We start from the raw sequence: 16950 nt of genomic DNA, 5'->3' as shown, positions 1-16950 counted from the left end.
GACCATGCCCTAATCTACACAATCCCCAACATGGCTCCCTTCACATAAACCACTTTGGAACTGTCCTCTCTAAATCAGGACCATTTGGACGTATGATTATATGTGCTCTAGATATCTATTTGCTGATCTAAATGGGGAGATGCTTTATTGAGAAGTGATTCAATTTCAAACCTCAGTGTCTTATTGTTTGGATGGCCCTCTGGGGAAAACTGCCTGGTTTATCAATCTCAATGATAATTTGTTTTTTAAAGATGTCTATGCATTTAGTGTGTTTTTCAACTGTCTATTGACCACAGATATTTCCCCCAAATGCTATATTCCTGGTGTGTAACACCGATAACTTATAAAATACCCCCTGTAGAATAATGACCACTTCCTACTTCCACTTCCTACTAATAAAACCACTGTGGACCCCAAGAAAAAATATTAATGGAAGCAAATTTCTTATTTATCATATTGTACCTCAGAAAATTTAATCCAGAGCAAGAGCTGGGCAGAGATGAAAAACTATAATTTTACCCCCAAGTATATGAGTACTTACCACAAGGTCCATTTTTCACACCAATATTGTCTATAGCTGTATCACCATATTCTGTTAGCCCCCGAACAGCTACAAATAGGACCTAATAATAAATAAAAGGGAAGATGTATTAATATTGCAGGTAAAGAGATGGAATGATAATGATCTTTCTGCTATAACACTTGTTTATGAATGAAAGTGAAATTAGCAAAGCACAAAAACAGATGCAAATCACCAGATATGCCAAAATTCTGGGTGCAGTGACTTACGAACAATTCATTGTGCAAATTGCATCTTTTCTGGCATGCTGATGCACATCAATAACAGCATTAGTGTGTGATTTATTAGATTCTTTAAATGCTTTATTCTGATTGTATTCCTTTTTCTATTTCTCTTTTGCATTTCATTTGATTTTTTTAAATGGTAAAAAGCATGGTATTTTTGCACATTTGGTTATAGTTTGCATGCAAGCTTTATTTAATGATCACTAGATGGCAGTATAGGTTAACTCTGATCACAAATCGAATCCCATTGGTACCATAGGGAATGAGGTAAAACGGTCATACTGTAATTAAGAGCATTATTATAATTAAAGAATTGGTAGCTCTAATGCACAATATTTCAAATAACGTTTTCTTATATAAAATTAGATACTTTGAACAGAATATTTTCATATAGTTTGACATTTCATATCAATGCCACCCTAAGACTACTGTTATATTCCTTCTTGTAACCTTCAAACATGTTCATTCAGTTGTTACAAGATTTATAAAAAGTTATTAAGGCTTATGCCAACATGCCATTGGTACTGAATTAAGAAAAAGCAAACCACAAAAGAAAATAAATAGTAGAGTTGAAAGAGAAGATGGCAGATAAAAAAACAGAAGAAAATATGGAAATATTGTAAAGCATTAACAAGAAGAGTGCAAAAGTGCAAAGATTGTTTAAGAGAATGGAACTAGGAAGATGAAAACTAGAGGGATAAATTATATGAAAATAAATGGGGGATGAGAAGTAGAAGACAGGACACAAGCTAATAGCAATGGAAGTAGGGACAAAGGAAAGTAGGCAATGGATAATTAAAGGGCAGAAAGAAAAAGAGAAGGTATAAACTGTGTAGAATAAGAAAAAAAACAAAACCCCATATATTCCATCAGCAATTGCGTCACGGCTCTATAATAATCAGGTTCAAAGAAATTAGATTGCTGATAGGTATTGCTCAAAGCAACTTATCTCAAAGGTTTTACGCAACATGATACCATATGCAAGAAATACTTTACAGAGCATTACTCATTTATAAACTTTGTACATATTTTATCTGCTGTTCTTTTCTACAGGCATTCCTTTGCCCCTTTCCCTTCTGTTTATCACATCATAAATCTTCAGACTTTGCACTTACATTTAATAAAATAAGACATATAATATTCTTACCTGAATAGACGTTTGTTGCTTTGGTTGGTAAGTGAAATAGCCATATAACCAGTAAGAACTCTGGGCCCCAGTTTGTTTCCAATAGACTGTTTGACCTTTTTCATCAAGGATTAGGACTCTGAGTTCATTCTGTGTTTCAGAACCTGACATGTGGTACCAGAATTCTACACATACATCATTGCTAATGTCAAGTTTTGGGCTATCAAGTCTGACTGCGTCATTAGGGATAAAGTTGGTGGCTTCTTGGTAGAGATAATAGCCATCTGTAGGGAAAAGCAGACAACAATATAAACTTACCGTAGGACCACTACAACCAATTGAATCAGTTAAATGTTGCGGACCTCAATCTACCAGTGTGTAGGTCCAACCTGACATAGCAGACATAATGTAAACCATTGTTTACATCGTTTGCTTGTATTTCATGAAACCCGTTACATTCTGTAAAAAAAACCACCATAGAACTGGTGAATAAGAACAAAAATAAATGCATGATTCCTACTTCCATCTGGGTAATCTCCATCAGGACCAGTGGTATGACTTGGTGTGGAAGATTTTGCCCTTATCCAGTCTCCATGGTCTTGGCCTTCACAATGCTGTTTCCAGTCACATAGTGGCCTTGTGTTGTCATTAAAATCACAATATGTGATATAGCCTGGAAAAGAAACATGCGAAGTGAGTGAAAAATAGCCATTGCTTTATTTTGGATATCATTTTTATGTTCAAATATTAAGGGAGCAGATAAGAAGTAGCCCTAACACAGTAAATCTACCAATAAGGAACAAGGAATGTGATGTATCTTCTTTTCGGCTACCTTAAAATAAGACACTTATCATTTGCCTGTAGACTGCAAACCGTTATTTGTTAAGCTGTTGCTCATATTATTAGAAATTGTGCAATATTTCCTTTCTAGCCCTGTGGACAAAGTCTCTATTTTATTTGACCTTTGCTCTGATTCATCTATTTGCACAGTAGGGCTGTCATTTTTAATGCCTTTCATTATGAAGCCATAATTTAACTCGGTCAAAGCAAGTCATGAGATGAGATCATCTGAATACGCATAGGAATTAGGGGGGTGGGTGAGGCCTTGTGTATGCTCAGTGTATCAGCAATGGTTGTCATAATGGATTAATTTGTTCTCATTATGTGGTTGGCAGCCAACATGATGGGCATCATTCATTTCTACTTAGCAAGGAGGCTACACTGGGTCTAATTATTACAATTGAAATACATGTGGGCTTAGGTTCTTATGTTAATGTAAAGAAAAATAAAATATGTAGAATTACCAGTGAATGGTCTTCCTCTATTTTGTAAGCTGTTTCCTTCCGTCCTGTAAAGGAAGCACATTTAGGGGTTATATATTTATTGTTTCACTATATAAAGTATAAAATAAAAATGTATGTTCGTCTTACATGAAACAAAAAAGTACCTATTTTTAAATACTTTTTTATACTTTCATCACTTACATTTAAAAGCAAGCATTGGTTGTTGATACATTTCTTTACCCAACCAACAAGCTATTGAACCAGTTGTGATTGCTGCTCTTTAAATATTTGATCTAGGCTCATTCAGGTATTAACAGGGCCATGATTTGGTTTGTGGTGTCAGTCCCTCCCGTGCAAATCCAATTATTGGACCATTTAGCTACCTTGCTTCTTTCATGTTTGGCCAGCCTTATAACTCATAGGGGGTTATTTACTAAACACCGAATGCAAAAATCACAAAAATTCAAAATTCAAAAATCTGATAAAAAAATCTGAAACAATTGTGAAAATCTGATTTTTTCCAACAAAACAAATTTTCGGGAAAATGTAATAATAAATAAGCGTAAAAAACCTGAGCCAATTTGATCGGAGTTTGTAGCAGAAAATATTGACATAAATTTGGACTTTGATAAATAACCCCCCAAATGTAAGGGGATGGATCATATACTTTATTACATGCCTCCTCATTAGTTTGTCTTATTAGTTTGGCTTATTGATTTTAGGTGCTATACTGACTGGTTGGGCTGTGTGTACAGCCAGTATGGCCACTGACCTGCTTACACCTTTAATGTAAAAATTCTCATTGTAGTTATTTTAAATGAAATTCAGGAGATGGAGCATTGTAGGACTTGCCATTTATTCTCCCCCTAGAATTTGCGTTTTGTGGGCATTTCACAAGCAGATTGAAAACTTCATTCATTTTATGTGCATGGTCTTCATTTTTATAAATATGCCATTTTAAAGGATAGCCTAGTCTTCATGCAAAGGTGTACATAAAAATAAAAATTCCACTTGCTGTAAAATATGTGTTCTTCCCTCACATCACACCCACGCTGTGTTATGTTTCAGAGATTTCTAAACTGTAGGACTGGCATAAAGATGCCAAAGTAGTGACTAATAGACCATTTAGGGCTAAGCTATGTCTTCAGTGCTTGTTTCCCAATTTTGAGATTCCTGAACATTGTGACGATCCGCAGAAATATACATTTAAAAATTATCTACTTTGTTTGATCTACCGGGAGTTGCTGGGTGTTAGAAAACAGGTCTTGACAACAGTAGCCGGTAACAAGAGAAAGATTGGGAGTACCCCTGACCCATACACCTGTTACATACTACTTTATACACTGTATAAAGCACCTAAAAAGGGTTCAAACTAGCCTAACCCTAAAATTCATCCTAACAGTACAGTATGACTCAAAGGCATAAAATGATGTAATGCTCTGGTTTTTATCATATTTTATGAAATCATTATATTTGAATTAATAACCCTTATTCTCAGGGTCAACCCCTGGCAACTCCCAAATATGCTTAGAAGAGCACATACAGAGTCAAAGTCTACTTCACTTGGGTGCTTCCTTGCTAATTACCCCAACATGCATTTCGAATGTTTTTTTTGGCTACTTCGGCCATCGAATGGGCTACTTCGACCTTCGACTACGACTTCGACTTCGAGTTACCTTTCTTCTGTTCAATGCCCCTATCCAACACAACTTTGTGGTACACTTTTTGCTGTTACATTCATTCATATGAATATACAGGTATGGAATTTGTTATCCTGAATGATCGGGACCAGGGGCTTTTGTGGTTTTCTGCTAATAAACATTTAAAATATTAAATAAACCCCATAGGATTGTTATTATTTATATCTGAGCTTCCATCAGCTACAAGGTAGATTTTTAAAAATATAAATCATTCAATTAAAGTGGAGTCTATGGGAGATGTAAGTCTGAACTTTCTGGATAACAGGTTTCCGGATAACAGATCCCCTATGCAAACTAAATGACAGCCTCCTGTCATTATTCAAAACTAATTCCCATCTATTTTCATTATAATGGTTAAATACCTTTTATAAGCCATACTATCACATAGATACGATACCTGGAAAAGTACACAGATTTCCTATCACTGCCCTGAAGAAGAGTATGAACAACAAACTTATATAAAACCGTGAAACTGGATAAACAGGCTTTTAAGTAATTTTGGCTTTTACATCCTTCATTATTTTTATTCTAACAGCTGATTATATTCTAGTAAAATAAAATATACTACTCAGATCTGATTAAGGCTTTCAAGATCCACACAACTGTGTCCTGTAGGTTAGGATATTTTAGGATGGTTTGTAATGAGTGATTAATATAAAGCTGTAATAAGTTGAAGACAATATATAAATGTGCCTTTGTCTCCATGACTGTATAAAGATGAAGGCTGACGTGCAAGAGGGTTTTGCGAATGTATATGAATCAAACACACATAACAATTGGCTTTGAAACCAAATTGGTTCAAAACCAAACAAAGCCATAGTCCAACCACTGTTCCCAACTGCAACTCCCATCATCTTCAAATGGCTTAGCAAACCTTTTCCAGTCACACATGGGTAGTTCATCGAAAGTATTTAAGAAGCAACTTTCAGTTAACCATCATCAGATATGGTACATCCCCTGTCTTACCATTAAAACAATTAAAACTATGCAAAGCAAAGAAAAAAGATTTTCAAGTTGATTTGTGCATTGTTCCTTTAGCCCCGGCTGTCTGAAACACACACTCTGTTCTATGTAAGTGCAAAATTGATAAAAAAGAATTAGAAGGTATTCATTATAAGAGCATTCACATTCTTAAATAAAAAAAATTAAAAATATATATATATATATATATATTTTTAAATATACAGTAGTTCTGTTTAATAAAGAGGCCAGTATCTTTTACTCAAGTAGCAATATTAAGCCTTCTTGTTTATTTATATATGCTTGTCTTTTTATAATGAAAAAAGAAACAAAAGAGTATAAGAGTTAAAAAAGAGAATTAAAAAAGTCAAAATAGCATAAAATGTTAAATGGTACTCACCATGCTGTCAAAATGAGTAGGCAACATATAACTAGGAGCTTTTTGTGACTCCCCATCGTTGGAATATACATAGCTTAGCTATGTCCTACATGCTGCATTTCCTTGCATCAAGCAATAGAATAGAAAGAGAAGAGTGTCTGTCCACAGTTTTAAATCGTGAAGCTGGGAGGAGATAGCCATAAATATGGTACTAACAAATCATTAGCTAAGCAAATTGCAAGACTGCTTATCTCTGTTTGAGATAGTTTGGTTTTCATGGTAACAGTGATTCACCAGTAGAGTGTGCACTTTTGCAGGGTATACTGTAACTTCAGTTATTTTGGTTGTCATGTCCTGTTTAGATTTTGAAATATATTTTTAACAATTTGCTGATAAACTGATGGCCACAATTATTTGTTTCCAATTGTATACCAATTATTATAAAATCATTAATGACTTTATCATATCCATTTACAGGGAAAATAATTCATTTTGGAATTCCTTCAGGTTGGATGTACACTAATTACACTTCAGGCGGTATATGATGGAAATTTGCTCTGTATGATAAAAGCAGAAATAATTGCCCACTAGTATTGCTATACATGTGCCAATCTAATAAGGTATACAGACTATGCTAAATATATTATGACTCATTGCCTAATACACTATCCTATAGTTTTCAATAAGAGATGATCTTCCAATATACTAACTGCACCAGATCACTCAGTTAATTGCTGATTGCCAAGTATAAGTTATTGTCATATAAAACCTTTCCTACATGTTCTGAAACCATGTGTGTGTGTGTGTGTTCAGGAGTTGTTGGTGTTAGTATACATGTTTTAGTCAAAATATGTAAGAAAGAATGATTTTAAGGAAGCATTAAAAGTGTGTTTATTATACATTTACATTGTTGGGTGGAAATCTGGTTAGAAATGGGTACATTTCAGAAATATTTGATTGGGTTTAAGAAAGTTAGAGGACTGTGGGTGTGTAGTGAATGTGTGTAATACAGTATTGCTTGTGAATGTTGAACTGATTGTGTGTGTCATTATGTGAGTGAGCGAACAAATCTTATATTATATCACCAACATATCCAAGAATGTTTTTGATTTTGGGCATGTTAAAGAAATATAAAGGATTATGTTAGCGACTTTATGTAAATTCATATTTCAGATTGCGGGTGTGAGTTTGTGCACGTTAGCCAGATTGTAATTTAGATTGGCTATGGCTTGGCGTGTAAGGCTATTAATATTATGGTGTGAGTATAGGAATTAAAAAGTGAGAGTTAGCCTATTTATTAAACCTTGTTTTTTTCTGCTCTGAAAATACACTAGCTTAAAACTTTCTAGGTCATGTGGAAGCCAATGGCAGATATCCCTGAAGATGTTTCTTGACATTGTGATCTGCGCTAGATGATATGAAAAAGTTGGGCTTTTTAGGCGAGAACTCCGAAAAATCATATGATTCAGGCATCAAATTCTAAAAAGTGGTAAGATCCGAATTTTTTTATCGAAACCTTTCCGGCACCAACTTTTTTGAGCTGTGATTAAAAGTGAGTGGATAACTGCATGTATGAGAGCTGCTGATTATTGCCAATTATGTCTGAAAGTATGTTTGAGGGAAAGAGCATGTGTTTGTGAGAAAGTGTTTATGTCAATTTTGTTGGATTTATGAGTCTGAACAATATATTATAATTTTATAATATTTTCACAATATAATGCCTAACTGTGTGAAAGAATGTGTGAGTGAACTTGTGATATTTTGACTGTAAACGTGAGTTAACGTGTTATAGAAGGTTGAGTGTGTTTGTGTGATATTAGGGGGCACATTTACTAAGGGTCGAATTTCGAAGTGGTAGAAATTCGATAGTTGAAGGTTTTTTTTTATTAAATTTAGCCTTTTTCAATCGAATTCAAATCGTTCGATCGAACGTAGAAATCGTTCGAATTGAACGATTTTAAAAAAAAAATGTTGACTTCTAAAAACTTAGCCAAATACTGGCTATAGGTTCTAGGAGGTCCCCCTAGGCTAACATAGCAATTTGGCAGGTTTAAGGTGGCGAAGTGTTGAAGTCGAAGTTTTTTAAAGAGACAGTACTTCGATTTTCGAATGGTCGAATATTCAAAGTTTTTTCAATTCGAAACGAATTTTGGCCTATTCGATGGTCGAAGTACCCAAAAATTACTTTGAAATTCGAAGTTTTTGAATTCGAAAATTCACTTCAAATTCACTTCGACCCTTAGTAAATGTGCCCCTAAAGCTGGCCATAGATGTTGAGATTTTTAAAAGATCAGATCCTGATCGTGAGACCAATATCTTCTCAGAACGATCGTACGATCGTACGAATTTACCATCAACTAAAAAGACCAATTTGGCAGGAAAACAAAGGGGAGCTGCCTGCTTGGTCCTGCAAACATAGAGAGATTGCACTGGGACCGACAAAGATTTTTTGACCTGGCCGATCAATTTCCCGACAGATGTCGGCCGAAAAATCGTAAGATGTACGATCGTTCGAATACCACTAACCGCACGATAATTTCGAAGGATTGGTCGGACTTCCCTAAAATCGGTCGTTTGGCAAGAAGAATCGTCGCGTCTATGGGGACCATAAGTGTTGGAATTAGTGAAAATTATCAGACAAAGTTTGTGTGATAGGGTAATTTTTTGTGTGAGTGTATATTAATGTGTATATTAATAAGGTTGTGTTGTGATTGGTGTGGTTAAGACTATTTGCTTAATAAGGTATTGCACCTGTTTTCTGCAAATGAGTCAGATTAAATAAAAAGGCAGTTATTACAGAGCTCTGGCTGTTGTACTTTGGTTTTATCACTTGTGAACGACACAAAGTTAGATCTCCTTCCAAGTGTATACCTCCCAGTATGGCCCTGTGACTTGTTACTGCCTAGACTGCTATTTACAATGAAAGTAGCATTTTGCACTAGTTGACATGGAATTAATTATACATTTGGTGCCCTGCTTCAGAAAAATCAGTGGTGACATCTGTGTTCAATACACACGTCCCATAGAGCTCACAGTCTAAGTTTGGGGGAGTACAGGCAGATTATCAGGGATGAGTGACATTTTTCTGCTTTGGAAATGATGGCCATTTCCTCCAATGGGAGAAAAAAAAGGTTGCGTGTCAAAAAAAAATTTGACCATAGACTTTAATGCATTTTGGCAAATTTTCGCATGCATTGAATTTTTGGCGAAGCGAAACGGGACAAATTCACCCATCCCTAAATTAGTTAAAGGGGAAGGCACTGTACCTGTCCAGTAACCTGCACCAACCAATCAGCAAGAGGTTGTACTAGTCTACAATGATGAATGTAATCATATCTTTGGAGTAAAGTACAGTGTGTTCCTTTGTCTATACCTTTGCCTTTGATGAGGTGAGAGTGGCAGGACAATTGAACCCAGACCTTTGAGAATCAGAGATATAATCACAGAAAACATTATTGCTTTTGAAACATCATTTGAAACATCATGACAGGGGCGGCATTAATCTAACACACCCCTCCCAACAACCCCCTTTCTTAAGATAACATACCAGATCACATAAGATGTTTGGGGTGAAAAGGCTGCAGCTTGTTTTTTAGCAAATCTACATTTATATAATATTTAACAATCAACTTTCTTGTAACATCCTATAGTTGCTAAAGGCTGCAAACAATTTGGCACCAGGTCTAACACCTGGTACACCCTACACTTCATACTACTATCACCAGCTCGCCCCACCCAGGGCGGCCCCTCCCACTGTGACTCTACACTAATATCTCCCCCCTACACCACTATCCTCCTTGCTGTTCAATGTAAAAGAGAACACCACCTTCACTTCCTTCCTCATGTATCCAGCCTTCCTCACAGGCAGCCCAGGAAATGACAACACCCATAATTCCTAACACACTTCACTAGTTGCCTACTTCCTTGCCCTGTCATGGCCCTGTCATTTCAAGTTCCCAGTTTACTCCCCACAGGCATTCTGGAACATAATTTAAAAATCCAACATCACTACAGACAGCAACTGTCTCATCATTCCCAATCATTCTCTCATCATTCTCCTTTGTCACTTTCTGATTCTTCGAGTCTGAAGTGACTTTGCTTCCCTTCCCCACTGACAACTTACGCTCTATCACTGTGCTGCTGTCCTTACTCTACAATTTATCTATATATGTAGTGCTTTACTATATTTTGGGACCCTCACACACTTTATTCCATCAGGTATTTGTCAGCTCACATTTAATTCATGCCATATCTCTAGCAACCATCTTGCCCCCTAAACTACCACTTGCTTTTAAACTCCTGGAATGTCTTGTCTTCCAGTACATTATTTACTTTCTTCACACACATTATAAACTGACCCTTCACACTCTACTTAGATAGTTGTATGTTAAACATAATTACCAGATTTCCAAAACCAAAGGAAACATTTTTAAAATTAATTTCCCTGGTATCTGAAATTGGGCTTAATCTTGATTCTCTTCTTCCCTTTATAATTGATCATTCACTGACTCTTGCTAACAAATCCTCTTCTCCATTTCGGTGTGAGGGTGCCTCATGATTCTATATGTGATGCTCTATTGTTCTCCCTGTACACTATTTCTGTGGGATACCTCACTCTATTTATTTTGTTTTAAAGGGGGACTAATGCCAAAATGAAAATGTAATATAAGCTTCAGCATACTGAAATAAGAAACTTTCTTAATACCATCAATTAAAAATAATCAAGTTCATCTTCACTATTCCTCCCTCCGCATCTGTTTATCTACCTTCTGTCTTCATGCAGGAGTTGATGTGTCAGATAATCATTGACAGTTAGATCCAATATACATCATAGGGGGGCTCCTTACGTAAAATTTTGCGAAAATTTGTTTCCCAGGAGATTCATGATTTCATCCTCCAGCAGCGAAATGCACCCAACTGCTACAAGAAGACAGAATGAAAAGAAACAGATGCTGTGAGTGGATAGTGAAGATAAACTTGATTATTTCAGAAATGATGCAGAATATTTAATTGATTGTATTCACAGCGTTACTTATTTCAGTATGATTAAGCTCATATTCATTTTAAATTTTTGCAATAGTTCCCCTTTAAATATAATTTGTATGCAGATGAATCCAAGATAGAAGTAGCTCAAGATCACTTCACTAACCCCTTAAATTGAAACTTATGTCCCATCTCTTCCTGGAGGACCTAATACCATCTAAAACCGAGCCTAATAAATACGCAATTGATTTTTGTTCATGGCCCTTGTTAAGAGTACTGCTACTGAATGAATGCTGACTATGCCAGCTGATTTAGTGTTACATTTGGGTTATCTTTTTTTTCCTTTCATTTTCCAATGATATGAATACCACTGTCAAAACCTGCGTCATTTCATTTGAAAAACAGTTCCTTTCTCCCCAGATTATTGTCATTTACATTCCAGACACCCACGTAATTTCTGCTGTTAGAAATCTTTATTATTGCTCCCTGTTACGCAATCGATAACGTAATAAATCCCTCTCTTAAATTTCAGAGCCTTCCACTCAACCATACCTCCATATATTTCTTGTTGCTCCCTCTGTTTTTTGGGAGCAACAAAATTGACTGCCATAGCAAATTGACTGCCATCTTGTGCTGTAAATTATGCTTCCCACTTAGAATGTAAGCTCTACAGGGAAAGGACCTTCCTGGGACATGTAGCACTTAATCTTTGGATTGCTATAGATTGTTTATTTATTGCACTGTTATTCTTATCTGTACAGTTTAAATGTACAGTAATAAATGCACATTGTTGTGTATACTATCATTATGTAAAGATACATACTGTAGATACATGTCAAGAAAGGGGCTGAATTCCCGAAGCAGAAACGAAACTCCCATTATGCTTACAAAAGAGAGTTAGGAAATAATTAAATGGCTAACTGTTATCAATAGGTTGCAAAGGTTTCATGCCACAGAGCATGTAACAGATGACAAATAATATTTTATAGATAACATTTCTTAAAGGTCTACTTATATATCTACATGAAGAATGACATGAAGATGAAAATCACATCAGCAAAAGAAATTAGGGAACAAAATATTGTTTTCCTAATATACCCCTTTATGTGTGGGCAAAAAAATCTGGAATGCACAACAACCAGATAAATATTCCAACGCAATACAAAATGATAGACATCAGATTGCCATGGTAACTAAAGGCCCTAATTGATATACAATGTCATTAAATATTGTCATTAAATATTGACAAAACAGGTCAACCTCTAGACATTTTGGGGGCCTGAAAAATAATTTGCTGTGAAAGAATTATCCCAGCACATATAGGGGTGGTTCACCCTTATGTAACTTTTAGTATGTTATAGAATGGCCTAGTCTATGCAACTTTTCAATTGGTCTTCGTTATTTATTTTTTATAGTTTTTTAATTATAATAACTTTTTCTTCTGACTCTCTAGCTTTCAAATGGGGGACATTACCCAATCTAAGAATCAAATGCTACAAATGTATTGTTATTTATTGCTACTTTTTATTCCTCATCTTTCTATTCAGGCCTCTCCTATTCATATTCCAGTCTCTTATTCAGATTAAGTCATGGCTGCTAGGGTAATGTGGACTCTAGCAATGAGATTGCTGAAATTGCAGACTGGAGAGCTTCTGTGTATAATAGCTAAATAACTCAAAATTCAAAAATCATTAAAAATTAAAAACTATTTCAAATTGTCTCAGAATATCACTCGCTACATCATACTAAAAGTTAATTTAAAGGCTAACAAACCTATTGATATATTGATATTGAGATATATATATTGATATATTGATATTGAGATATATTGGAGATATGGATTCCTACTGGTCAGTTTAGGGACCACCAACTTCAGAAAGGGCACCTGCAGGAACAAGTTAATACAAATGCCTGTATACTTTTAATAAAGGAAAACATATATAAGGAATTTACAGAAGCTTTGAGACATATCAGTCTGAGTTTTACACAAAGATGCCTCTGAAATATATTTCCAGCACCCAATTGCTCTCCCTTAGTCTAAGAGCTGACGTGCTTTGCATGCTCCGGACATCCTGACTGAAAATCTATTGTCATATTTTTATATAATTATATCAGATTTCTTATAATACCTTTTGTACTGATTCACAGGGCAAATCATAAATTGCAGATACAGTATGTGGCCATGAACCTGTACTAAGTAGTGTAATGAATTGCTGAATAGCATCATTTTGGCTGTTAATCAGTTAGGTTGTGCCATGAGTCATGTTCATTTTTTCTGCAAATCATTTGTCCAGCAGATTTACTTCAGTTCACAAATAACACATCGGAGAGATCTTCCTTAATATTGAGTTAGAGGAACAAATTCACAATATACAATAATGATGCGTTTTTAAATTAGACCCATTCATTTATTCTGTTGGTGCAGTGTGGTGGCAATCAGTAATGCAGCTATCTATATGAAAAGAGGTAAAGGAATGTTTTATATATATATTCTTAATAATCCTCATGAAGATTAGCACCTACTTTTTGCTTTTGTATATGTCATGCCAATGGAGTACAAGTTAGGGGAATAAACTGGGGCAAGTACTTACTTTCTCTGCACAAGTGCAGTTGCCAATAGAAACCAAATAGAGTCCTGCTTTCTTATTCAAACTTGTAGGAGACAGTAGGAATTTACTTGCTGATTACTTGCTATTGCCAACTGCACTTGTGCAATAAAGTACCCGTGTTCCTAAATCAAGCACAGTATGTACACTGTTTAAAAGTGATATTAACTAATAACGAAGCTCTTTGCAAACTAAAATTGTTCCTAAATAAGATGTCTTAACATTCATTTGATCTAAATAAAGATCTAAGGCATAAGGAGATCTTATTAAACCAGAATACATTGGCTAGATAATAAAGTTCTCATTGAATGGAGCTGCCTATTAACTATTTCGATAGTACATAATATCGTGCATTATTGCCATGCTGCATGTTAAGAAACAGTTCATGGGGAGAGTCTGTATCTCTCAATGGCAACAGTTTATGGAAAAAATGTGAGACACAATATGCTACTTTTTTTTGTTATAACTGAGGTTTTAAGAGTCTGTATGCATGCATGTTATTATTTGATCAGAAATAAATAAATATATACATATCTATATTGTATTTAATTAATTGAGATATAAATATGTAGCTAGTCACAATTTATTTTGTTTTTATTAGATGCATCAAATACCCATTTATATTTATTTCTTCTTATATATTTATTCTCTGATGACAGCCTTGATTTAAGTGAATTGGCAACAAAGTGGGTGTAAACTGGTGTATTGGGATGTTTATTGTTTTATCTGTGTGTGAGTCAGAAGTTATGAGAATATTGCTCCATGACACGATAAGATTTTTCTGCTTATAACTTTACCTTTAATGGTAATTTGTGGAGAGGTATGCGTTTGCATTGAACACCCAAAGACCATTTCAAATTACACACAGAAAAGCCGAATTCAATAATATGTTTTATTGCCAAATGCTATTATCCACACACATATACTGTATATAGTAAAATCAATATAGATCCAGAAGATCCATAGGTACATTTTACAGCACCATACTGCAGCCGGCTCAGTCTTCTTTTAAAAGTCCAATAATTTCATATGGAACCTGGAAGGAAAAATTTGGGTAGTATTTAAAATAACATGCAAATACAGATAGGGTTAGGGTCAAAGATGCACAATGTCAATATGTTGTGTGTGTGCCACTCTTCTGAGAATACCAGCTGCATGAAAATTTACGTGGAGCTCTGTGTGCACCAGAGGTAACATATTCTTGCAAAATTCACAACAGAACACATAGCACACTGCTCACAATTCTGTGGCAAAATCCATCCCTTTAGACCTGAGGAGATTAACTTTTATTTGAAGCATCAAATGTGGTTCATTACAGTGAAGGCAGTGAGCTTGTTTCCAATGTTGTGATAGCATATTCTATCTATGCCTTTAAACATGGCTTGGCTTATTCCTTGAATAAGCATAATATGTAAGGCTATTGTGATCTTAAGATCTACAGTTAGTGTATCATATATATATGTCTATATATATTTATATATATATGCCTGTGCTGAGGAGGGGTCAAACTTGATGGACTATTGTTTTTTTTTTTACAACCCAAATTAAAATGTATAAAGTGCAATGCAAAAGACAAAACATATACAATGCTCTCAGGGTCAATTATTCTTAATAAACCTCTAAAGGGGCATCTAGTCTTGAAAGGTAGCATGCACTTGTTTATAGGTGCACATTAGATTGAGGTTTTACTAGGTACCGGGTATTTCCAGACTTTTTTACTGATTGTCTAGATGTGTATATGATAATAACTGCACCTTGGCCGAACCTTATTGTTTACATTGTGTTGCTCTTATCAGTTATTAGTTATACTTAGGGTAATACAGTAATTTGCATACTTAAGAACATTTATACATATATACTGGAGAAACAGGAAAAAGAGGAAAAAATATCCCCCCTTTATTTACCTTTGCATCATTCAGACTGTGGTGGAAGTTCAAAACTTTCCATTAAGTCAGCAGAGTTAAGGCTTACATAGCAAGCCACTTCTCCAGAAATTCAAAATTAAAATAAATAAAAATTCCAAATATATAATATAATTATATCCAGCTAACTATGAAACTTTGCATAATTAGGTACAGGTATACAATCTATTTCCCAAAATGCTTGAACTTGGGATTTCATGCAACTTAGTTACCTTCAAGGTACAGTTTTATTATTACAGTGATTTTTTTTTTTTAATTTGAATTATTTGCTGAAAATGGGCTATATGGGAGATGACCTTCACATAATTCAGAGCTTTCTGGAAAATGGATTTCCATATAAGGCATCCTATAGCTGCATTTTTATTTAAAGGGCATGTAAAGGCAAAAAAATAAAATCCCATTTTTACTTTCTTTAATGAAAAAGAAACCTATCTCCGATATACTTTAATTAAAAAATGTGTACCATTTTTATAAGAAACCTGACTGTATGCAGTGAAATTCTCCCTTCATTTCCTGCTTTGGATAGGAATTGTCAGATGGTCCCTAACTGCTGAGCAGGGAAACAATCATACCTATGAACACACCGAGCATGTGCACAGTCTTAGTCTTGAAAAGATGTTTAACAAAGTTACAAGATGGTGACCCCCTGTAGCCAACTTTGAAAGCATAAATTATTTGTTTGATTAGACTTGTGGTGCAGTAAGTTCATGGTTATATTTAGTATACAAAATACAGCATTTCTAGCCTTATTCTATTTTAGACTTTACATGCCTTTTAAGCACAAAGTACAATATCAGTTTTTCAGAATTTAACCGAATTTAGCATACATACTAGTTTAATGTAGTGTCATGAGAGTTTCAGTGATTATCTAAGAATCAGACAACTACACCTTTCTAAAGAAAGACATGTCCAAATTTATTTATATATATATATATATATATATATATATATATATATATATATATATATATATATATATATATATATATATATATATATCTATATCTATATCTATATATATATATATATATATCTATATATATATATATATCTATATATATATATATATATATATATATATATATATATATATAGATAGATAGTCCACAGTACCAGCACGCATTACTAGTTCGAGGCCAGTGGTGCACGATCAAAATTGTAGATAGTAGAAGGAGAACCAACACACA

At 34.6% G+C, this 16950-nt stretch overlaps 1 protein-coding gene across 1 annotated transcript in view; it reads right to left on the bottom strand.

Annotated features, from left to right (window-relative positions):
* Positions 1 to 424: 424 nt before the first annotated feature.
* Positions 425 to 16950, bottom strand: part of LOC121393931 (zonadhesin-like) — a 55738-nt gene continuing 39212 nt past the window's right edge. The window contains exons 2-4 of the mRNA XM_041563783.1: positions 2451 to 2603; positions 1952 to 2214; positions 425 to 623 (exon numbers count right to left, since the gene is read on the bottom strand). Coding sequence (XP_041419717.1) covers positions 516 to 623; positions 1952 to 2214; positions 2451 to 2603 — 524 coding nt within the window. The 3' untranslated portion in view covers positions 425 to 515. The remainder of the gene's footprint in view (positions 624 to 1951; positions 2215 to 2450; positions 2604 to 16950) is intronic.

The sequence above is a fragment of the Xenopus laevis genome, chromosome 5L (assembly GCF_017654675.1).
Source record: "Xenopus laevis strain J_2021 chromosome 5L, Xenopus_laevis_v10.1, whole genome shotgun sequence".
NCBI classification, from domain to species: Eukaryota; Metazoa; Chordata; class Amphibia; order Anura; family Pipidae; genus Xenopus; species Xenopus laevis.
This window is presented reverse-complemented; position numbering and strand designations above follow the sequence as displayed.